Genomic DNA, 24,801 nt, shown 5'->3' with positions numbered 1-24,801 from the left:
TTCTGCTGTGGCGACCCCTGATTAATAAAGGGACTAAGCCGAAAAGAAAATGAATGAATGAATACTTGTAATTTTATCATTGTTTTTTAAACATTTATTTTTATAATTATTATTTATACTAAAGTGTGGTAATTTTCAAAACTTTGAAATTGTTTCATACTTGCTCTTTATTAAGAAGTAATAACAATCCGTTATAAGACGTTTGATGCAGTACTGAGATGTACAATGAATCCTATTATTTTTATTTATGAAGGCCAAAAAATACAGTACGTTTCTATGTGAATCTGCATCTGTGTGTTTTAAAAAAAAAAAGCCAAAGCGAGAAAGGAGAAACAGACAATATGTGTTGGTTAAAAATGCAGTGCTTTTTAACTCTGAAGAGATTAAGGGGTTGCCATGGCGACTGTTTCTAGGAGACCGTGTTGCCTAGGTCAGCATCAATAAAACGGTGTGAGTTTTGTCATAATGCGATCACACATTCTCACACATACTTGCGCAACACAAATCAGTGAGTCTGAAACATACTAAAAAAGATTTTATTCACATTTGCTGTATTTACAAGCAAAGCGCAAACCATAAAGTCCAGCAAGGACAAAAAAGGCATTGTTTGCATAAGGACATTTCGCATATAAGGCAACAGAAAGCAAATATATACGCAAACAAATAACTCAAGGCATGTTAATGAGATTATGATAGTGTATTAACACCCTTTCGAATTTCAGGCACACTTTTCTCTGCCCTGAAGCAAACAGCTAAAGGCACAAAGCAGTTTCAATTCTCAAATCTGCTGAGCACAACTCTAAATTTGAGCTGTCGTCTTTCAGGAAGGTAAACTGAATTACATGGCTGTCAATGTTAAGGATCATGTATAGTGTTGTTCTGTGTTTCCATCTAAATACAGATCGCATATTTCAAGTGACCTATATTGCTGATTTTCTCTGTCTCTGTTTCTCCTTGAGCCTTCTACACAGTTTTTGTTGCACTATTCTCATTCCTTCCATATTGACACTTTCTCTTTAGCAGCAAAATTAAGTTTTAATACTAGGAAACGACTACTGATTTTATTTCTGTGATGATAGAATTATATTTAAGTTAAGAAAAAAATGCAAATATCTCACCACAAAGAATAATAATAATGGCTTTAAAAACTGCAGTGTTTTCATATAAGAAGCAGCATTACACACACTAACAAGCATTTTATATCTTTATAATACAAAACAATATAAACCTCAAAAACGTTAGTAAACAAGGCCAAAATGACAACGAATAGTACAATTGTTGATTCTTATACAAAAAATGTATAGCCTATTATTGATGTCAATTATTTGCCCCAATGTGATATTTGAGCACTGGCTACATATGTCTGCAAAAAGGTAGATTCATAAATGCTTTTGTTGTTTTTGCACATTGTACAATGGATATTGTGTTGTCTGAAGAGCTTTTTTTTCCTCATCTCCTTTGTTTACAATCACTTATATCACTTTAAATGCATTGATAAGAACAAAGTCTTTGCCACAAAACTGAACTTACACACGAGCCTGAGAGAAATGTTAATAAAAATTCAAATAGCACTTTTGCATCTGAATTTTCCAAATATATATAACAGTGCTCTGCATATGTAAGTACACCCTTCACAATCTATCTTATAAATTCAATTTTTTTTAATAGGAAGCTTTACAATATTATATTTCTGCATTTACTTTACATTAGATTAGTCAGTACTAAAGCCAAATCTGGAGCTAATTTACCAAATTAAATAACTTACAATAATTGTCTAAAAACTTGTGCACCCAAATTTATATATTATAGAAAAATATTATTACAAATTTAAAAAAGAGCAAAAATCAAAAAGCAAAAAATAGAAGCATTTTGTAAGTTATTTCTGCAATATTTAGCTTGAATTTAATTGTATTATCTTTCGATGTCTATATATGTTTGGTGGCTAAAATATTATTTTAATAAATATGCCTGTTTAATAAATCTGTTTTGTTTAAATGCAACAAAATACATTGCCTATATATTCACTGAGAAATGGATAAAAATATTCATTTTTAAAATGAGGTGTACTCAGTTATGCTGAGCACTGTATGTATATTCCATATATATCACTATGCTATTTCAATGTTGATGTAAATATTACTCTTTATAAAATTACACTGTGTCTACATGGATGCAAGCAGCATTATAAAACACAACTAAAGACAATAAAGCCACTTTTCTGCTGTTTCCAAAAAATCACTTCTGAGAGTAGTAAAATTGAAGTTTTAGCCATATGTGCAAACTGTATTTTTTATTCTGATTTGGTTTTGAGCTCTGGGGTTTGTTACTCGATTGTATATGCTTTAGTTGAACCTTAATTCAACATTTTTAGGCAGAATTTGTACAGAAAAACTTTACCAAAAGTTTGCCCAGCAGCTAGCTTTCTGCAACTAGCTCTCTGCGCCCGGTCAGTGACTGGATAAGAGACCATGGGAAAGCTGTTTTGCGGAAGTGGTGTTAGTGAGACCAGCAGGTGGCACTCAACCTGCGTTTTGTGTGGGTCCTATGTTAAACTAACTTAGGCACGCTTACGTCATCGCTGCTGGGCTGTTCAGTGAGAAGCGCTCTCTCACTCAGCAGCACAGTGGAGATTTCTCTAGTTATATCGTTTCAGTATTTGATATGCCGTTAAATATTTCGCCAAACAGTTCTTAGGGATGCGGGGACACGCAGTCAGATATTTCGCCGAACAGATCCGCCACTTTTGGCGCTCATAAACAATCATAAAGCCCTCGTGCTGCAAGAATGAGGATGTCTGCTGAAGGCGTGCAGCTGTCGTGCAGTGAGGGGTTTGCGTCTTTAATAAACTACGGCAGTTTGCGTTTACTGAACAGTAAGAATGATTAATAAATCCATATGAAACAGTCCCTTAAAAGTCACGTCTCGCTTTCAGTTTCGGGCTTTGGCACGTTTTGCACTCACACACAAGCGTACCGCGCCAAAGCCCAAGTGAACCACGCTCAGGCACACCTCTTCCAACCGGGCCAGGGCCGGCCAAGTGAACTGTGCTTGAGCCCGATTCAGCGCACTCACACTTCTCAAAACGATCCGGGAAACGGGCCTGGGCACGGTACGGATGGCATAGTGTGAGTAGGCCCTAAGAATGAGAAGACTACCCCGAAAAATGTCTAAAGCGCAGGTGGACCAGAAGATCCCCCCCCACCCCCCCCCCCCCCCCCCCAAAAAAAAAATCTATAATGATCCAGAAAAGTGATATATAAATATAAGAAATTATTATTATTATTATTATTATTACCAAAAGTTACAAAAAATGTAAATATATTGTTAGACATAACCAACAACTTTAAATTAATATTTTAACCTGTTATATATTTTCGGTCATATTGATTTTAATTGTATAATTTGAAGCGTTTTGTAAGTAATTTCCTCAAAAAAGCTACACAAGGACCACTGTTCGTGTAAAAATTTTTATCCTATTTCAGCCACAATGTGGTCATTGTTCATGAATCATCAATGTGTAATTATTCATGAAATGTATTACATTTACCATGATAAATGAGCCAAGGCCAATTGTAAACGTCAATGTGACTGTCACTAGAGGGCGAAATGTGCCAATAATTTGTCGGAAGATAGTGCAAAGGTGATATAAAACCTGTTGTAAAACCTGTGATTTTATCATCACTGGATCTGGCAGGACATCTTAAGCTTTCTTTTCTCTGATGTACTTTGAGTGCTCCTGTTATTTCTGAAGCGAAGAACAAACAGATTTGAAACATTCACCAGTGCAGAAGCTTCTAGCTGTTGCAGCACAATGCGACACAAGCAACATTGTGTGTAGACACAGTGTAATTTTTAAGCCCAAAGAACACTTTGTTTTGTAAATGTATAGTTCAATGTTCAGCTGTTTTTATTTTAATGTCTTGTACATGCACTCAATTCTGCTTGTTTGGCATGTTCAATGTTTTTTCCCCTCTGTGTCTCATTTTTTGTTACATTTGCTAGCAATTTTAGGTAATTTTATTTATGGTACCCAATAAAGAAATTCTGATGATTATAAGTATTGTTCATGGAAATCTGATTTCCAGAATGGCCCAAATTATTGTTGACACCTTGAAGGGAAAAAAAATCCCAACACAGAATTTTCTCTTACAACATATGCATATTATTCTAATGACAAAATGTGTAAAACTCCCTATAGATCCTCACATACACTTACAAAGCAAAGTGCTTAAGACAATATTCAGGTAATTTATACCATTTAGTAGACTGGAGGAAACAAAAACATGGATCACCTATAATACATGTGCACCACATAGCTGTCAAAACCAATTGTTTTGAGGTATAAACAATGCCTGGCTCATTAGATTGTGCTCATTTGATCAAAGTTTTCTCAATGTAAAAATAGAGTGTCGTTCCTACCAGAACTCAATCTTTACAATCTATTTACCAGCTGGCTTTGTAGTTCATTTGTAACTGAAACCACAAGAAGGTAAAAGTTCTTCTGGTAGTCACGAATAATAGCTTCTGTATCTGTCACAAAGTCTATTTAGAAATCTTGTAGATACAAAAGGTCCATTGTTTGTCTTAGCCATGCAAAGTCATGCTCAATGTGGTTACAAGTGGCTGACATATATCTGTTACAGTCGCCACAAATATGGGATCTGACACAATGCTGGTCTTGATATCCAAACAGTCAATTCAAATGTATTATGTAAAAAGTAAAGGCAGAAGAATCATGGATGAGGAAAATAATTGAATGAAGTTGTGTCTTTCCTGTCTGACACAAGATATGCAAGTGCTTGGAAGATGATGAGTAACATAATTGAATGAAATAATAAAACAATAAACACCTAAAAATGAAAGAATATTAAAAGCTAAACACAAAAAAAAAGGTTGGTTTCAAAGTAGATCCATCATAGTCTTGAATTGAATGAAGCCCTGAAAACGAAGGAAAAGAAGATCAGTTTGTCCCAGTGGATGGATAGACTGTGTGCGGAAGTTTGTAATCCCTCAGTCAACTTGTCCAGATCACGGTAAATCACTGCTGGACTCCTGGCAATAGATGGAAACACAGTTAATCAAACAGAGTCAAGGCTGCAGACCCGCTGAGCACATCAATGCTTGTCATACTGTGATTGGAACTTCAAATATAATGAAAGCTAATCTGTGTGTTCTATTTCAATTATTACATTGCATTTAATATGGCTAGGATTTTTAAAAATATATTTTCGATTTTAACATTTATTAATGCAAAAAATATGCATTGAATTTAATACTCATATGAGTGGGATAATTTCTAAGATATGGTCAATTATCTTGTCAAGGATAACTCTCATAACATTAAAGCTATCAGGGCCTGGGAAGAGAAATTTGATTGAAGATGACTACTGCAGTGCAGTATTAAACAATGTGCACAAATCCACTTTGTAGACTAGACTCAGTTTTATACAATTTAAAACAGTTCACAGAGCTCATCTCTCAAAGGCCAAACTTTCTAAAAATATATTCGATTTGTGATATGTGTGATATCTTTTATTGAATGCTTACCATGCAAATCCAATTAGATCCACTTAATTGGAAAAGAAAGCAAGTCTCTTATAAAATAAATAAATAAATATATATATATATATATATATATATATATATATATATATATATATATATATATATATATATATATATATATATATATATATATATATATTACTTAACAAACTGTATTGTAAATAAATCACATGAACATTTTCATATTGGTCAATAAGGTTACAGAAATTATTTTAAAAACTGAATAAAAATAAATTTACACACATTAATACAAGTAAATAAATAGAAATCCTTTAATCCCTAAATTAAAAGCCTTAAAAAGGTTTTTTTTTTTTAAATTAAAAACTGCTTTTATTATAGCCGAAATAAAACAAATAAGACTTTATCCAGAATAAAAAATATTATCAAACATACTGCGTAAATTTGAAAATTTACTATTGAAAATTAATGTAAAAAAAGAAGGCTTATAATTCTGACTTCAACTGTATGTGTATGTATTTGTACGCATATGTTTTTTTTTCTGTATTTGTATATATTTTATATTTTGTAATATATTTTTTTTCAGATGTTGATTGTTTTATTTGGGGATTGTTTTGTTGGGGCTAGATAGGATTGCATATGGTGTGTAGGTTGTTGTAAAATGTAAAATGCTATTTGCTATTTGCTATTTGCAAGATTAAAAATTCCATGAAAATAAAAAAGTTCATTGGCAGTGTATGTGTTGTAGATTAGATTTTTTAAACAATTAAAGAAAACTGTAAAGTTTTAAATGAATACCCCTTTAAAATATTGTTTGTTTAAATACTGGAAAACTCATCTTTGACCCATTCTATGTGTATACAGTTGAAGTCAGATTTATTAGCCCATTTAAGCTATATTGTTTAGATAGTCTACAGAACAAACCATCGTTGTACAATGACTTGCCTAATTACCCTAGCCTGCCCTAACCTAATTAACCTAATAAAGCGTTTAAATGTCACTTTAAGCTGTAATGAGGTGTCTTGAAAAATATCTAGTAAAATATTATTTAAATTATGTTCAAAAATGTGGGGAAAAAATAAACAGGGGGGCTAATAATTTTGACTTCAACTGTATATCCAATTGACTGAATTGAAATCCAATTGAAATGCTGGGTTCCACACAATTACTTCATGTTGTCCGAATACAAATCGATTGAGTTAACTTTTTTTTTTTTTTTTTAATTAGAATATGCAACAATCATACAAATAGAAGAAAAAATCAACAAATAACAAATACAAAGCAACGAAACAAAAACAAAACAAAAACAACAACAATATAGTCCTGTACTGGTAACTTTTTTTTTAATTAGCTAAAATGAAAATAAAACAATTAAGTTGTCCTAAAAACTTGTAAGAATTATTATATTTCAACTCATTTTAAATAAGTAAATGAAACAAGCAGCAAAGTTTTTTAGTGTATAAAGAAGCATACTGTACATTAACCTCTGAGGACAGATTTGCACTGATTACACTGATTAAAACCCTCTAAAACTTTAAACTTACATCACTTTAAATATTTTATATAAGAAAGTAAGAAACACTTTTTCTGTCACAGCATATTTGCAAAATGTGTGCAAAACATCTGAGTGCCAGTGCTCATATCTCATTCTTCTTTCACACCAGTAGCACTGCATGTCAGACTCGCATCCCACTCACATCCAAATTTAGACACATTCTGAAGCATTAGCACTGCCTGTCCAACTTTGTATCAGATTTATCCAAAAGAAATGAATTTTATTGCTCTTTTTACTTATAATATGACTTTTATAAACAACTTCCATTTTTATTTTAACCAAAAGACTACAATTACGACCAAAATGCAAAAGAAACAATAAATTTATTGTATGTTTGAAGTCTGGTTTACAAGGACTCATCGCATGAAATATTTTAGTACTGTTTCATAATCCTGAATGCTATGTACTATTTTATCATTTAAAACACAAACATACCTAATTTGGCAGTTCATTCCGCTGTGGCGACCCCTGATTAATAAAGGGACTAATCCAAAAAGAAAATAAATAAATGAATGAACCTAATTTTGCCAAATGTAAAGGGTCTTTGTGCTACTACATTAAAGTAATTACAAATTGGCCTATATGTTCACCTTTTGACTTCATTTTTAAGCTTATTTATAAGTATTTTATTTTAAAACTATTTTGGTTTTCTGTTAGAAATTGTCATGTTTTGTTTATTGTCTTAGTTGCAAATATTTGTAAGTATTAGTTAAATTTGCTATCAATTTAAGGTAAACTTGAAGGTAGGCATTCTAGGGATAATGAGTATTGTTCAGTCCAAAGAAAAAGTTCCTTTGCAGAAATCCTGTCACAGTGGTTTTCTTGTGCAACAGAGGAGTTCTGAACCGTGACTTGTGTTGTAGTTGCATTCACACTCTCATTAAGTCAAACTAGTCTAGAGTTTGTTTTAAGCAGATCAAGACAAGTCTCAATCCACTTGTTTAATGTACAGTGCTCAGCATATATAAGTGCACCCCCTCTCATTTAAATTAATATTTTTGTGGAATGCTTTACAATGTTATATTCATGCATATACAGTAGATTAGTCAGTACTGAAGCCATATCTGGAGCTAATCTAACAAAATAATGGTTCTGAACCATGACTGATCCAATGTATATTTTTCTATAACATTTATATGTTATAGAAAAATATTAAATACAAATTAAAAAAATAGCATTAAAATAAAATTTTGTTGAAATTTTTAAGTTTGTTTTTTTCTTTTTTGCAATATTTTGCATGAATTTAAATGTATTATCTTTACATTTCTAAAGATGTTCTGTGACTAAAATATAATTCTAATAAATATATATTTTTAACAAATCTGTTTTGTTTAAATCCACCAATATATATTACCCATATTCAAATGGATAAAAATGTTCATTTTCAAAATGGGGTGTACTCATATCTGAGCACTGTATATAGCACTGTTCACACTTATTGAAATGAATCACAATACCAAAGCATTAGCAATACAGCTTATTTCAATATCAACCAAACTTGCCAAGTATGAACAAACACTTATTAACACTATGTACTGTGTATATAGGGCTAAATTCAACCATGGATCACAACACCAGTCATAAAGGTCTTTTTTTATTATCGAGATTACAAAAAAACTTTCCACTGATGAGTGATTTCTTATGATAAGACAATATTTGGCTGAGATACAACTATTTTTCAGTCTGAAAGTTTAAAAAAATCCAAATATTAGGAAATAGAAGCATATTAGATGCATATTTCAAATCAAAAAATGTGTTTTGATATATTTATGATGAGAAATTGTTCTTCATGTAGCATGCTCTTTGCTTAATATTCAAAGTGTGTTTGGCACAAAAGAAAAAGCAATCACTTTGACTAATACACTGTATTGTTTCCTATTCCTACGTTTATACCAGTGCAACTTAAGTATGACTGTGTGATTAATCAAAACTGAATCGCAATCGCAATTTGAAACATTGCAATTAGCTAATAACAAGAGGCTGTGATATGAAATATATACTTGAAGTCAGAATTAGTAGCCCCTGTTTATTTTTTATCCTATTTCTGTTTAAAAAAGAAAAAGATTTATTCGACACATTTCTAAACATAATAGTTTTAATAACTCATCTCTATTAACTGATTTATTTTATCTTTGCCATGATGACAGACCATAAAATATTTCACTAGATATTTTTCAAGATACTCGTATTCAGCCAAAGGGCAATTTAAAGGCGTAACTAGGTTAATTAGGTAAACTAGGCAGGATAGGGTCATTAGGCAAGTTATTGTTTAATGATTGTTTGTTCTGTAGACTATCGAAAAATATATACAGCTTAAAGGGACTAATAATTTTGACCCTAAAATGTTTTTTAAAAAATGTAAAAATACTTTTATTCTAGCCGAAATAAAACAAATAAGACTATCTCCAGAATAAATAACATTATCAGACATACTGTGAAAATTTCCCTGCTCTGTTAAACATTATTTGGGAAATATTTAAAAAATGTATAAATAAATAAATAAATCAAAGCATTACTAGATGAATTCATATCAAAGAAAAACAGCATGTCTGTAATATGGGAATATATTTTGGTTTTAAAGTCACAGACACCAAACAAAAACAGGTCATTTGTTAGAGCTGTTGCAGAATTATTGCCACAGCACAAGGAAATACAACTATAGCTAAAAAAGCATCACAGACAGTTATAGACAATTTTAAGGATGTAAACAAAAACAATAGTCCCAATGTATTTCCTGTTTTACCTTTTTAATTTCTATAGATTCCGAAAATCCAAAAAGAGCCACATATTTTGGAATAATGTTATGATAGCAGTTTTAACAGTAAGTTACGATTGAATTGCTTTCAGTTACAGTTATGAAATAGTTTAAACCACATTGAAATGGTCTGTATGAGGAGTGACCATGCTAAAAAGTCAACTGAAAGTATCACCAGTGACACTCAATCTGGTAGCTAGCAACGGCAAAGTATAACTTCAGCGTTGTTTGCAGCTGTTACACCATATGTAAAAACACCACGAAGGCACCAGGAGATAACTTACACCATAACTCACTACTAAAAATGTGTGTTTCATTTCTGAATATATAAAAACAAACTTGAACAAAAATTTAAGTTAATATCTTTTCAGTTCCTTTTTTTAACTAACACTCACTGCAGTAAAAAACTACGAATATCGAGCTGAAGCTTGACCACAAAATTAAATCGCAAATCAAATAAAAATCACAATATCTATTTAAAAACAAAATTCTATTAGATATTTTCCCCAAATCGCACAGTCCTAAGAGCTCCATGCAGGTTCAAAAATATATTAGTAGCAACTCCAGTACCTGTAAAGTGGAAGATCTTGACGCACTGGTCTCAGTCAGCGCAGCGCTTCCTGGAATACTCGACACAATGAACCCAGTACCATTGGGAAGTGGCTGCCGCACAACCACCTTTCCTTTCCTAGTCTCTGCCAGAAACAGACTGTACCAGTAGGCATCGCTCGAGATGAGAGTTGAATCAGCAATGGTGGACGAGTTCCTCTGGCTGGCAATGCTGTTCCTTCCTTGGGGAGCTGCTTGTGAGGGTTTGGGCTCCTGACATTTCAGCACGATGATGACCAGGATGGTGATGAGCAGGAGAAACAAGACTGAACCCAAACCGATCAGCAAATACAAGTTTAAATCGGTGATCAGGTCAAATTCGATTGGAACCTCTGTGGTTTCGGTTAACTGCGTGACCACCTGCTCCACTGTGGAGATCTTGATGGTCACTGTGGCGGATCGAGGAGGTTCTCCGTTGTCTCTGGCTATGATGACCAGGTGCTGATCTCGGGGGTCTCTGTAACTAAACATCCTGGTGGTTCGGATCTCGCCGTTGTACTGGTCGAGGCTGAATAGAGGGGTGTCGGTGATCTGGAGAAACTGATATGTTATGCGAGAGTTCTGCATGGAGTCAGCATCCAACGCAATGACTTTGGTGACCAGAGATCCTTTTTCACTTGACCTTGGGATTTTTTGCTCGATGACTGTGCCTTGTGGACGCCATGGGGAAACTATGAGAGGAGTGTTGTCATTTTGGTCGAGGAGGATGATGTGAACTGTTACGTTACTGCTGAGAGGAGGGAGACCTGAATCTCTGGCTTCGATGTGGAACAGAAACTCCTTCTCTCTTTCATAGTCGAACGTTCGTAAAGCGTAGAGGTTGCCGTTTTCAGGATTGATGGAAAAGAGCATGGACATTGACGTGTTGGCTATTTCCTTTTCTATTATAAAGTATACAAGATATTGATTCTCATGCAAATCTGGATCACGAGCGGTTAGGGAGGCTAGCAGTGCACCCGGTTCGTTGTTTTCCATTAGATGAATGGTGTAGATGGAACGAGGGAATGTTGGAGCATTGTCATTGATGTCTTGAATTGTAACACTAATCGTTTCATTATCAGTCAAAGGAGGTGTTCCTTTATCAGTTGCGTGAAGTGTGATGTCATATTTGTTGATTTGCTCACGGTCAAGCGCTTCAATAAGTATTAATGCAAAAAAGTCTTCAGATGACTTATTAAGAGCAAAAGGTAACATAAAAGCATTGGGAATGGAGAGAACAATCTTCCCATTATCTCCAGAATCCCTATCACTCACACTGATAACAGCGATGACTGTTCCTATTGGGGCATTTTCTTTAATTGAACTTTGAAATGATTTAATGGTAATCTCAGGTTGGTTGTCGTTCAAATCGGTGATGAACACCAATATTTTACACTGACCAGAAAGCGGATTAACCGCTTTGTCCTTGGCTTCAACGTACATCTCAAAACTTCTGACTTCTTCAAAATCAATCACGTCTTTGACTCGTATTTCTCCATTGTTGGGATCCAGCGAGAACTTTTCTTGCGTTTTCTCGGATGTGTATAATGTAAAAGAGTATGTTATTTCTGAATTGAGGCCATCATCTAAATCGGTGGCGTTCAGATGCATAATCAGCGTCCCAATTGGTGCATTTTCAATGAGGTCAACCGAATAAACCTGTCGGTCAAACTGAGGGGCGTTGTCATTGACATCCAACACTTGAATGATGAGACTGGCCGTTCCTGAGCGCGCAGGTGTGCCGCCGTCAACAGCAGTTAGCGTCAGTGTATGAAGGGCTTGTTTTTCTCTGTCCAAACTCGCTTTTAGCACCAGGTCTACATATTTAGTCCCGTCACTTCCAGACTGGATTTCGATAGTAAACTCATCACTTTCACTGAGATAATAGGTCTCTATTGAGTTCTCTCCTACATCAGCATCCACCGCGTTTGTTAGAGAAAATCTCTCTCCGGGTGTTGCTGATTCTGAAATATCGAGCGGTATCCTCTCCCTCCTAAACTGAGGCGCGTTGTCATTGATGTCCATTATTTCTAACTCGATATTAAATATGCGTACTGGATTCTCGATTATCACATCCATCTTGAGGAAGCAAAATGATGATGTTTTGGCCGGGCATAAATATTCCCGGTCAATTTCCTCAGCGATGAACAGTTCTCCGGTGTCTTTATTTATATCTAGGTATTTCTTGCTATGAATATAATCCAGCTTTACCTTGCGCTCCAACAGGCTGTGCGCGTCCAGGCCCAAATCCGCGGCGATATTTGCGATCACGGAGCCCACTGGAATCTCCTCCGGGATGGAGTATCTGGTTACTGCCGAGGCAAGACTCCACACCGCGGAGAGGACGACCAAGCCGATACGGCATCTTCTCCTTGGAGCCATTGCAATGTTTTCTCGGTCTTTTACAAGAAATATAGCAGTGTGTTTAAAGGCGAATGGAGTATTTGGATTCTCAAAAGCGCCCAGCAGAGCATCGCCATAGCGCCGTGCCGTGGATCCCGCCCGCTGATCAGATTCAGTCTCTGTCCAACAGCACAGTGGATGCAGAGCATGGAGATTGTGCTTGTGTGCGCCTTAAAGTGAACAGCAACAGTGCAGCGACATCGTGTTTACAATGAAAATGTTTCAAGAAACATGAAAGATTTTTTTTTTCTGAACCTCAATATCGAAACGACTTTTTTAGCTAGATATTATAAATATTATTTGTAACAAATACATTTACTAATGAAAAAAAAATTATTTTATTAATATTTTTATTTCATTCCTAAAATCACAGAGGTGTAAATAAATTGTAATGTTGTATTGTAAATATGTACTATATATACATATATATTTACTATTAAATATTTATTGTATTTACTGAGTAAAGTATTTATACATATGGGATTGTGTTTTTATTTCAGCTATTTCCAAAGAAATAGTTTTCATTGTTTTTAGTTTAACAGTGACTAAAATAAATATTCTTATTAGTTAATTATTTGTTTATTTGTCAAGTTAAATCAATTCTAATAGCGTTCTTTACTCTGTATATTTTGAAGCAAAGAAAAATTAACAATTTACAGCAAAAATATGAAGTAAACATTAATGACTTCTTAGGGATTTTAATTTAAGTGCTATTGAACATGAATAATAATAACAACAAGAAGAAAAATAAGATTTTTGTAAGGTACCATGCACTTTATTTTGACGATCCCTTTAACATATTTTGTTGATCTCTAAGTTATATCGCCACTACCTGCCAATGTCAATGACATACTTGCAAAGTTTCTTATAGTCAGGAGAATGTCTGTTGGTGAAGCAGTGTCAGCAGATATATATAGTCTTTCTTACAAGCATCAGTGTGTGCAATAAAGACCCTCAAAATAAAGTGCTACTTTTTATCATTGGCTAATATAATAACAGAAATTGTTGTTGTGCATACATTTGATGTAAACATTAATTGACCCTCCTGGAAAATTTTTAATCTTTTTCAAATATTTCCCAAGTGCTGTTTACAGATATTTCCTATATTTTTTTCTTTCGTATAAAGTTTTATTTATTTTAGTTTGGGTGGAATAAAAGCAGTTTCTTAATATTTTAAACAATTTTATTCAATATTATTAGCTCCTATATATATATATATATATATATATATATATATATATATATATATATATATATATATATATATATATATATATATTGTTGTCCAATTGTTGTCCAATGACCTGCCTAATTAATCAAGTTAGGCTTTAAATTCTACTTGAAGTTGAATACTGAAAAATAATTAGTAAAATAGTATGTACTGTCATTATGGCAAACACAAAACTAAATATTTATTAGAAATTAGTTCTTAAAACTAATATGTTTTAAATTATGTAAAAAAAATCCCTCTTAAAGAGCACTTTAACTATGTATAGCATGAATATATGCATGAATTTGTGTTGCCAGCAGCAGGAAACCAGAGGCTGTCCACTAAGGCTGAGGATGGTGCAACAAATTACTGATAGTTGTGTAAATATTGCCAATTTACATATACAAATATTTGATTTATATATACAATTTTTATATAGTAATATACCTGTGCATACACTTGTCAATTTGTATATTTGCAGTCACTACTTATTTCTATTTAAAAACATATTTATTATTTGTTTTTTGGCCTGTCTCTGTATTTCTGTTGCACTGTAGAAGCTCTGTCACAAAAACAAACTCCTCATATGTGTGAACATACCTTATTTTTTATGAGAAGAAAAAAGAAATACCACAGAGGTGTATTCAATAAATTCTAATATTACTTTTTATTCTGTACATTTTGGAAACTAGAGGTATATAAAATTGGATAATATAGCCTATATAAATTACCAGTTAAAACACCCATCTGTCAAACACTTTTGTTAAGTTTCTGATCACTGAAGATATTTTCAAAAATAAATTCATCGGAGTACTTTTAGGTGCTATTTGTTGTGAAATTTATGAAAGAAAATCATACACAGCACATATGCTCCAACTAAAATATACAGTGAACTACAGGTTAAAAAACAAAACAAAAAAACATTATAAATATCATTTGAAAAAATCATTTGTTATTATGGCGTCTTCATGAAGGGTATTGTTTGGCTTTTTCTTTTTGCCAAACGTTGAGAATGAGTTGTAGACCTCAATGTCCCCATTGTTAGCCAGTTTGAGTGTACAGAGTGCTGATGGAGTTCCAGGAATATAAACATTATGCTGATAGTCTGCTGATGGATGAACTGACTCCTGCTGGTTATATCGTGTCCATGAGCGATTTGGAAAACCCCCAGCCTTGGGTGAGGTCTTAAAATCTGTTGGAAATAGCACAAAAAGTCAGTTTAATCACTAGAAACCTACGTTAAAATTTGGTGTTTTTTTCTGAGAATTCCTTTAAAGGGGATGTTTTATGCTCCCCTCCAAAAAAAACATCTCTAAATAAAATTGTGCAAGCCATCAGACTCAAAACTATTTATTTAACCATCAAATATTTATATACACACGTTTAGACCATAAATATTTGATATTGACATTGTAATGTCTGCTAAATTGGTAAATGACCTCTAGTTGCAATACAATTTGCGTTATCTATTTAACTAATCAAGTTTGATGCACCCGGACAGAGGCAAGCGCATTGCTCTGCTTGTGCGCGCATATTGTCATTCTTACATTAAAAATAACAAACTTGCAAGCGGAAAAGACAAGATATGGGAACGGCCGCTGCTGTAGTTAATCCGGCGTGAGCGTGTATTAGCTTCGGTGAACATACTTAGTACCTTAAACTAGCGCACAAGTGGCAACTTGTCATAACTTTTCCGTGCAACAGAAATGCGGCTTTTTACAATTAATTAACTGTGACGAATTAAAGCGCAGTTAATAGTGAAATCAGCTAATTGTTGCATCCCTATTTATGATAAATATATTTTTATGTCTTGGTCACACTATTTGGAGGGCCAGAACAAATTGCCTCGGGGGCCAGGTTCGGCCCGTGGGCCGCCAATTAAATAGCCCTGCACTAGAGTTTGAGCTAGCAAAAATCTGTTGTAGGGCGCTGTGAAAAGAGGCAGGATTAAACAAGATGATTAGACATTAAAAATAGCAAGCGATTGGTCCATGTTTTAAATTTCTGTCCAGAGAGGTCATGTTTTAATCTTCGATTGGTCTCACGCCAGCATGTGATGCGATTTCGCAGGTCAGAGTTCACCAAGCTTGAACTTTCCAACACAGCGAACTGTGAAACTTGTTGCACGAGCGTGCATATTAATAGAGGTCTATGGGGAGAAAAGTGCAGTGTGACCGTAGCTTCATGGAAGAGCAATTGGAAGACAAGTAATCTCTGGCCCAAAAGAGCCACAGGATGACCACCAAGAATATTTTTTTTCATGGATGATATTTTGTAGTATTTTTTTGTGTATTTGTGGTAACATAAGCAATATGAAATATACAATACAGTAATTAGGCAAGCAAGATTGCACTTTGCATGTAATACAGTTGTAGACAAATAAATGCACTGTGTAAATACAAACATTCATTTTTTTCCTCTGACTATGACTATTGACTCTTCTCAACAAATATCAGATTTTTTAAACCTTAAATTCCATGGTTGACTGTCATGGTGAAAAAACACCTAATGATTTTAAGCAGTGTGGCTCACACGATGACAAATACACTTTATGTTTTGAGAGCCTTGGCCAAATTACTGATCATAACTATGTTTTAACGCATAAATTAAATGTTTTTGGGGAGTAACTACATTTTGCAGATATGCATTAAAGCTCTGAAGTTCCAGCAAACCGTTTTGACATTTGCACTCCCAGTTTAGAGAATGTGAAGTCTGTTTTGAAAAGTGTGCAATTGAGAAAAACTGCAATAAATGAATTGTGCCTGAGAACAGGAAGACTGTTTAGGAGTGCAGCCACTTAAGACAATTCTGGGAAGTAATAATTCCAAAACACTGTGATGACAGATTTTTATATCAGAATAACCAAACAATATTTCAGAGTTTTTGCACTGGTCGGTCTGCTGCTTTGTCAATTACAGTTTCTCTCAGTCGCTTTAGAGTATTTCTCAGAACTGAAATTTGCAAAACAGTAAGTGCATTTCTCAAAACAATGTGTCCAAATAGCAAAACACCATGGATTCCTTGCAAAAGCCAATCTCCTGCTCAAAATCCTTGGTTCAACCCTCAAAACTAAATTTCTGTGTCAATGAACATGTTAGTGCCTTCAGAATGACAGGTCCTTGTGTCATTGTGTATGGATAAGACAGTCAGATTACTTTGTTATGTTGTCAATAACAGTGTACTCTGGATGGCTGTTCTGACGTAAACTATGGCAATATTGTTTTTTGGCTGTTTGTGCTGTAATTTGTTGACAGATCTTGTCATTGTGACACAGAAAGGAAAAGACAGCACTGCATAGCACAAATAATTTTTTTTTTTTTTTAAGTAGAAATGTGAACATAGGGTAATCTCTTTTTAAACCTTCATTAGAAAAAGTCAAGTATAATCTTGAAGAAATTTACCAATTGTAGAAAGATTTAAAAATAATACCATATTGGAAATAATATAAATACAAAAAAATGCATTCCTAATGCAGATTTCTGTGGAGTGTCAAACCGCTGCTTTAGAGATGTCATACTGATCTTGAAAGTTTCTAATCGTTAGGAATAGATGGTTTCTGTTTGGTTAGCCTAGCTAAAACAATGGAGTTTGGGCTGCTTGAATGACATGTGTGTGTTTTAACTGTTTTGGAAAATGTTGGGGAAAATTTGTTAATCCAATGAAAAAGAGTTTACACATTTGCAAGACCTGTCTTCTGCTCTGCTGGGATAGTGATAATGAAAATGAAAAGCAAACAAGAAAAACTGTAAATGTTATGGGGGTGAGACTCAACAGAGACCAAAATAATACATTTTGATAAACATGACATAATCAATTGGTAATGTAGGAAACAGCAGAGAATTGCACATAATCATTTGCACAAATGTACAAAAGCATTTGTATTTTGTTCAAAGTAATGAAAAACAGCTGTTCTGATGTGCACAAGTGACACAATGATGTGAAGATTAAACAGGTAGTTTGGAGAACTTCAATTCTGATCTGAGAAATGGACCAAAGTGACTGTAAAACTGTATTGCTGTCCCATTGCACCTATTTTTGTTATTATGTGGAAATAAAATAACACAATTTTTTTATCTGCATGCTGAAATTTATTCGGTAAATTAAAGGTTTTGCATATTTTTTTGTAGTGCACATACATTTTTTAACGCATTTCCATCAAGAATTTTTAATGCTCATAATCCAAAATAAACATAAAAATAGAATGGAAACATAGATAACTTTAACCACATAACTCTTTCAGCATGTTAGCAAGCACATTTAGAAAGGATGTTTGGAAATGTTCACAATATATTAAGTGACATTCTTGTTTGCGATATAAAATTACAGTAAGACTCATTTGTATCTTTCAAAAACTCTAACTCTAATTTTCATTGGTTAAACAGTTCAGTCTGAAATATATTTAGCGCAATCATATAACACTTTACCGACATTCTTAGGCACATTTCCATTAAAAATTTAATTCAGCCATAATGTCTGCAGTGACTTGGATTCATGCATTTATTTATGATTAATGGGGATTAAAAAAAGTTGTGGCTGGATTTTTACCATCATAGACTGGTTGTTTACGTGCACTTTGAACCCACACCTGTGTTCAAACACCATATAACAGTGAAATTGGCATAACAGGACCTCTTTAAAATAAATGTTTTAGGGATGATGAATATTTTACCATGTATGTGATTCCCCCAGGTCCAGTACTGTGGGACAGAGGTGTAGGAGTAGTTGTCTGAGTCCTGGATCAGTCTGCGCTGCAATGTTCTACCTGTGTTTAATGGAGTATTACTAGAAAAACAAAAACATGGACAGGTAAGAGGCTTTGTGAATGTGAGCAAAAGATAGACAGAGAGAGCTGGAATCAGCTTTTACTGTAATCACCTTCTATACGTGTAATTCAGCTGGTTCTTGGTGAGCGTTCGGTCTCTGTTTGCCTGTTTGAACTGCAAAGCAAGAAAAAGGTTTAAAATATTTACTTTAGTTACACGTTAGAGGTTCAAGAATGTACTACAAACATAATGTCTGTGCCAAAAAATGGGAAATACCTCAGAATACATTAAAAAACAGTCACTAATGCATTTTATTAATTCATCGCATTGTTGCAGTACACCTACCATATGGAGCAGTGACAACAATGCATTTGTTTATTTGATGGTTTATTTATGAACTGTGCATTAGGAATTTTAAGGTCTAGTTCACAGAATAAAAGAATAGGAGAAAGAAGCAAAGGGGAAATGGCACAATAAAACAAACAATGCTGTTTGATCAGTACTTTTCAGTGCTGTTCAACACATGTATAATAATAATAATAGTTGTTGATATTATTGTTATTTCATTGTTTTGTAATTATTTAATTTTAAATGTATATGATTTATAACTTAAAATCTATTTTAATATTAATAAAAGTATTATTGTTATTGTTAATTTGATTTAACTTTATATATAATGGCAATAATAATGGGGTAGCACAGTTGCCTCACAGCAAGAAGGTTGTTGGTTCAAGCCACAGCTGGCTCAGTTGGCATTTCTGTGTGGAGTTTGCATGTTTTCCCTGTGTTCATGTGGGTTTCCTCCGGGTACTCCGGTTTACCCCACAAGTCCAAAGACGTGCTGTAGGGGAATTGGGTGAGCTAAATTGTCCGTAGTGTAGTGTGTGTGAATGAGAGTGTATGGATGTTGCTCAGTGATGGGTTGCAGCCGGAAGGGCATACACTGCGTAAAACATATGCTGGATAAGTTGGTGGTTCATTCTGCTGTGGCGACCTCTGATTAATAAAGGAACCAAGCTGAAAAGAAAATGAATGTATCACAATAATATTCATTTATTCATTTTTCCTCCAGCTAAGACTTTTATTTTTCATGGGTCACCACAGCGAAATGAACCGCCAACTATTTCAGCATTTGCTTTACGCAGCAGATGCCCTTGCAGCCATAACTTAGTATTGGAAAACACCCATACACTCTTGCATTCACACACACACACACACTCATACACACGCAAACATGGGTGAACATGCAAACTCCACACAGAAATACCAACTGGCCCAGCCGGGACCTTCTTGCAGTGAGGTGACAGTTGTAACCACTGAGCCACCATGCCACCTTATGATAATAATATTATTAATATAATTATGTTTTATTTTAATTCATATTGTTGATATGTATTTTAATTCAATATCATTGTATTTTATTGTTTAATATAATTATATTTATTAATATTAATATTATTATATATCAATATTTTATTTAATTTTAATTATATTGTTTAAATTCTGTTGTTATTGATTACTATTATGTTGTATTGTTATTATATAATAGTACATTTAATATTACTAATACTTTTATTATTATATTAAAATATATTATAGTTTTACATTGGTAAAATTAGTAATGTAAATAACATTATTTAAATTAACATGCATTATTTCTACTTAATTTATATTATTAATAATATGAAATATTATATTTATATTGTGCGTCACGGTGGCACAGTGGTTTTTTTGGTTATGTTTGGTAAAATGTCTCAGTGAACCAAATTTATATTAAATAAACAGAGAGTGGTTTGCTTTCTTGCACCTATTAATGGATGACCATGAAAGACTGCACATATTTTTTATTTTACTGTTTAACTTCCATGTGCGAGCTTGTGTATAATAAAATACAAACAAGGCATCTTGTTTTACAGACACCTACAAATGCCTTTTTCAAAGAAACTTGTTTCGTAAACATTTAGACTGTCTTTTGGTGCTTTAGATTTGCTGTTATTAAACAGATGAATGAATATTGTTGCCGCAAACTTGCATTCACAATGGTATGAACCCTTATATTGGTGGTGTTGAAGTTATCTATAATTTTAATTATGAATATTATTTAAGATAGAGATCAGAGCAAACTATTTGATAACTATTAAAGGGCAGACCCCCATCTTGTTTTGATGTCCTTCAGGGGGGATCAAGCGTAAATTAGGTGGGTCAGACCCCCCAAACCGCCCTGTAATTCGCCCCCTGGTTGCAGTTGGAAGGGCATCCGCTGCGTAAAACATTTGCTGGATAAGTTGGTGGTTCATTTAACTGTGGTGACCCCTGATTAATAAAGGGACTAAGCGGAAAAAAGAAAATTAATGAATGAATATTCATATTGCATTTATTAAGAAATCTTGTTTACTAATATTTAGTAATTATCTACTTTTACAGTTCATATCATTACCTTATGTTCTTCTTCTTCTTATTATTATTATTATTATTATTATTATTATTATTGTTATTATTATTGTTGTTGTTATTGTTATTGTTGTTGTTGTTGTTTAGTTCTTACTTGTTTTTTATTTTTTAATAAATACCAGTTTCTGGGTTGATTATAAAGCACAAAAATATCTGGAGTCTCCCTCTAGTGGTTACTCCGTTGATCTTGCTTTTTTGATTGATTGATTGATTGATTGATTGATTGATTGATTGATTACTTGCCTCGTTTGGGGAGGTCGTCCCATTTCTTGTACTAGTACTGTGGCTGCCTGAGCTCCAGGTCAGGGTTTTGTTTTCAATCTCCTTAATGTTGTTTCGAGAAGATGTTCCTGTCGGACTACAGGGCTTGAGAAACATGAAGTCACTTTTCGACGACTCTGGAGTTAAACACATTTTATAGCAGTAATTTGGGCCCATTGGGTTGTTCGCGTTGAATTGATCCCGTTTAATGGATCCCGGTGATATGTGAATGTTTAGGTTCGACTTTTTAATGACTTCGCTCTCGGAGTCCTTCGTATGAAACCCACAGCACGAGTTACCGTCCTTGCATCCCTTGATTGAAGCCAGGACAATAATAGCCACGAGAAATGTGAATGAAACTGCGCCCAGAGACACGATTAAATACAGCGTTAGGTTTGACCGGTAGTGAGGGCTGAGCGCGAGGTCACCAAAATCAGGCGAGGATTCTGGCGCACTGTCAACAACTGACAACATGATGGAGGCCGTGGCCGAGAGCGGCGGCTGACCGTTGTCCTTGACCAAAACCACCAGCCTGTGTCTCCTGGGGTCGTTGTCCATCAACCGGCGAATTGTCCTGATCTCTCCAGTGTACAAGGCAACGCTGAACAAACTAGCATCTGTAGCTTGGAGGACTTCATAAAACAGACGCGAGTTTTGCCCCGCGTCCGCGTCCATGGCGGTGATTTTCGCCACCAGGTATCCGGCGTCAACATATCGAGGGACAACCACAACCGCTGCAGTGTCGTTCTCAGGCATCGGGGACACAATGACCGGAGGGTTGTCATTCTGGTCCAAAACAAACACGTTCACGGTTACATTCGCGCGCAGAGGCGGGAAACCTGCGTCTTCTGCTTGAACCACGATTTGAAAGTTTCTGAGCTGCTCGTGGTCGAATGAGCGCAGCGCGTAAATGTTGCCGTTGTCTGAGTTGATGGACACATAGGTGGACACTGGCATCCCGTGTATGTCGTTCTCCAGAATTGAATAGGATAAGTAGGAATTCTGGTCCGCGTCCGCGTCTTGCGCGGTGATGGTGCAGATGGATGCTCCTGGTGCGTTGTTTTCGGTCAGGTAGACCGTGTAGGAGGGCTGCTTGAAACGCGGCGCGTTATCGTTGATATCTGACACTTGTACTAAAATAGTTTTCCGCGTAAAAAGAGGCGGTGAGCCCATATCACGCGCAGTAAGAGTGATGTTATACTCTGAAATGCTCTCTCTGTCTAGAAAATCGCATGTAACCAATGTATAATAATTTTTAAAAGAAGAATGAAGTTGAAAGGGGACATGATGTGGAATTTCACAGTCCACATTCCCGTTTTCTCCAGAATCCTTATCCATGACGCTGATGACGGCGATCACTGTGCCGGGGGGCGCGTCTTCTTGGACTGGCGTAGATACAGATGTGAGAATCACTTCTGGAAGATTGTCGTTGACGTCTATGATGTTCACCATAACTTTGCAGTGCACCGCTACAGCGGACGGTCCCTTGTCTTTGGCTTGCACGTAAATCTCATGCATTCGTGCCTTTTCATAATCTATAAGTCCCTTTACTTTGATTTCTCCAGTCCGAGAGTCCACGCTAAACAGCTCGCGCACTCTCATGGGCGCGTGGCCGCTAAAAGAGTACGTGATCTCCCCGTTGGGTCCTTCATCGAGATCGGTGGCGTTAAGTTTTATTACGACTGTTCCCCGTGGTGCGTTTTCAGCCAGCCTTACTTTATAAAAGTTCTGGTCGAACACAGGTGCGTTGTCGTTGGCATCCAGTACAGTTATGTTTATTTGCGCGGTTCCAGATCTCTCTGGCGAGCCGCCGTCCACCGCTGTAAGCACCATAAGGTGAGTTTTCTGCTGCTCCCGGTCCAGTGGGCTTTCCAGGATGAGTTCTGCGAATTTGCTCCCATCGCTTCGCGTTTGGACATCCAGGACAAAGTGTTCGTTTACGCTTAACAAATACGAGCGCAAAGAGTTGTCCGCGACATCAAGATCCTGCGCGCTTTCCAGCGGGAAGCGTGATCCAGGCGCGGCAGATTCGGAGATATCCAGGTTAAACTCGCTCCATGGAAAAACGGGAGAGTTGTCGTTGACGTCAAATATTTCAACTTCCACCCTATACAGTTCCAACGGGTTTTCGATCACAACCTGGAGGTGGAATGAACAATATGGATTTTGTTCGCACAACTCCTCTCGATCGATTCTTTCATTGACAAACAAAACCCCGTTTTCTAAATTTACCTCTAAATATTGTCTTTTTGCGCCCGAGACTATTCTGAATCGTCGGACTGAAAGTTTGTTAGTGTCTAGTCCCAGATCCTCCGCGATATTTCCAACAAATGCCCCGTGCTCCAGTTCCTCGGGGATCGTGTAACGAATCTGTGCCAGAACTACATCCATCAGAGATGCGATGAGCGCCAGGCAGGTTACCTGCCATGTCCACATCCGCTTCTCCATTAAAACAGGCTCCTTTCTAACGCGCGCATTAAGGTGAAAGACCAAACAAAACACGCATAGTTATAGCTTTAAAAAGGTAGATAAATTTAGCAAAAAAAAACAAAAAAAAAACACTCAAATCAGGAGAGAGAAAGACCACGCTATTGACATTGGACATTGGAGTGGTAAGTCACTGAACCGCGTACTTTAGCACAAGTGCGCGCTCCTTTGGCCAATGGCACGTGCGCCAGAGTGAGAGAGTGTGCGTGTGTTTGGACGAGGGAGACAGAAAGGGAGGAGGTAAACAGTAAACACTTATTTTTATGCATTTCCCCCCTCTGTGTTCTCATTTTCATTGCATTTCTTATTACATTTAATATTAGATTAATTAATGATTAATGATGTGTCTCCCATTACGCACACGGAAACAAAATAAATAAATACATAAATAAATACATTTTATTAAAATGTAATTTAAATATAGAATTATTAACATTTGCCAGCTAGTTGTCATATTTTTTAACAGTTACCAGACTACCTTTAAAACACTTAATACTATGAATGTAATGTTTATATTTGTAATAAATTAATCCGAAATTAACTGACTTTATATGAGGAATCTGAGGCAACAATTAGGCTGTCATGTTTTAAACTAAGCATCAAAACACAACACAAATTATTGTAGTTTAGATGCTATCTTTTTTGGGGGCGCTGACACAGAATTCTGCAAAATATTGTTGGTGTCTAAACAATTGGCCAAAATGCAAATAAGTTTCTATATTTTAGTTTTTTAAAATTCAATTAATATTTTAGATTTTTTATTCTCACAACACATGCAAATACAGAAGTGCTCTACAAATATCAC

At 35.1% G+C, this 24,801-nt stretch overlaps 2 protein-coding genes and 1 long non-coding RNA gene across 5 annotated transcripts in view; 1 reads left to right on the top strand and 2 right to left on the bottom strand.

Annotated features, from left to right (window-relative positions):
• The window catches only part of LOC141376355 (uncharacterized), a 974,232-nt gene that overhangs the window by 511,000 nt on the left and 438,431 nt on the right, over positions 1-24,801 (top strand). The window lies entirely within an intron of this gene.
• Positions 3,372-12,973, bottom strand: LOC100006797 (protocadherin alpha-C2). The gene is made up of 2 exons (XM_001345414.9): positions 10,404-12,973; positions 3,372-5,052 (listed from the first exon to the last, which is right to left on the bottom strand). The coding sequence occupies exons 1-2, from the start codon at positions 12,801-12,803 to the stop codon at positions 5,029-5,031; spliced, it is 2,424 nt and encodes an 807-aa protein (XP_001345450.4). The 5' UTR covers positions 12,804-12,973; the 3' UTR covers positions 3,372-5,028.
• LOC100006777 (protocadherin-10) lies at positions 14,535-24,115 on the bottom strand. The gene is made up of 4 exons (XM_021479329.3): positions 21,492-24,115; positions 18,910-18,971; positions 18,704-18,816; positions 14,535-15,226 (listed from the first exon to the last, which is right to left on the bottom strand). The coding sequence occupies exons 1-4, from the start codon at positions 23,955-23,957 to the stop codon at positions 14,967-14,969; spliced, it is 2,901 nt and encodes a 966-aa protein (XP_021335004.2). The 5' UTR covers positions 23,958-24,115; the 3' UTR covers positions 14,535-14,966.

This window comes from Danio rerio, chromosome 10 (assembly GCF_049306965.1).
Source record: "Danio rerio strain Tuebingen ecotype United States chromosome 10, GRCz12tu, whole genome shotgun sequence".
NCBI classification, from domain to species: Eukaryota; Metazoa; Chordata; class Actinopteri; order Cypriniformes; family Danionidae; genus Danio; species Danio rerio.
This window is presented reverse-complemented; position numbering and strand designations above follow the sequence as displayed.

Excerpts from the sequence above, each read along its gene's own strand:
- LOC100006797 (XM_001345414.9), bottom strand. The coding sequence starts at position 12,803 with ATGGCTCCAAGGAGAAGATGCCGTATCGGCTTGGTCGTCCTCTCCGCG. Across the intron at positions 5,053-10,403 it reads CAAGATCTTCCACTTTACAG|GAGTCCAGCAGTGATTTACC; the intron begins GTACTGGAGTTG and ends ATCTATTGCCAG.
- LOC100006777 (XM_021479329.3), bottom strand. The coding sequence starts at position 23,957 with ATGGAGAAGCGGATGTGGACATGGCAGGTAACCTGCCTGGCGCTCATC. Across the intron at positions 18,972-21,491 it reads GGACGACCTCCCCAAACGAG|TTCAAACAGGCAAACAGAGA; the intron begins GCAAGTAATCAA and ends CTTGCTTTGCAG. Across the intron at positions 15,227-18,703 it reads CTGGGGGAATCACATACATG|ATTTTAAGACCTCACCCAAG; the intron begins GTAAAATATTCA and ends TATTTCCAACAG.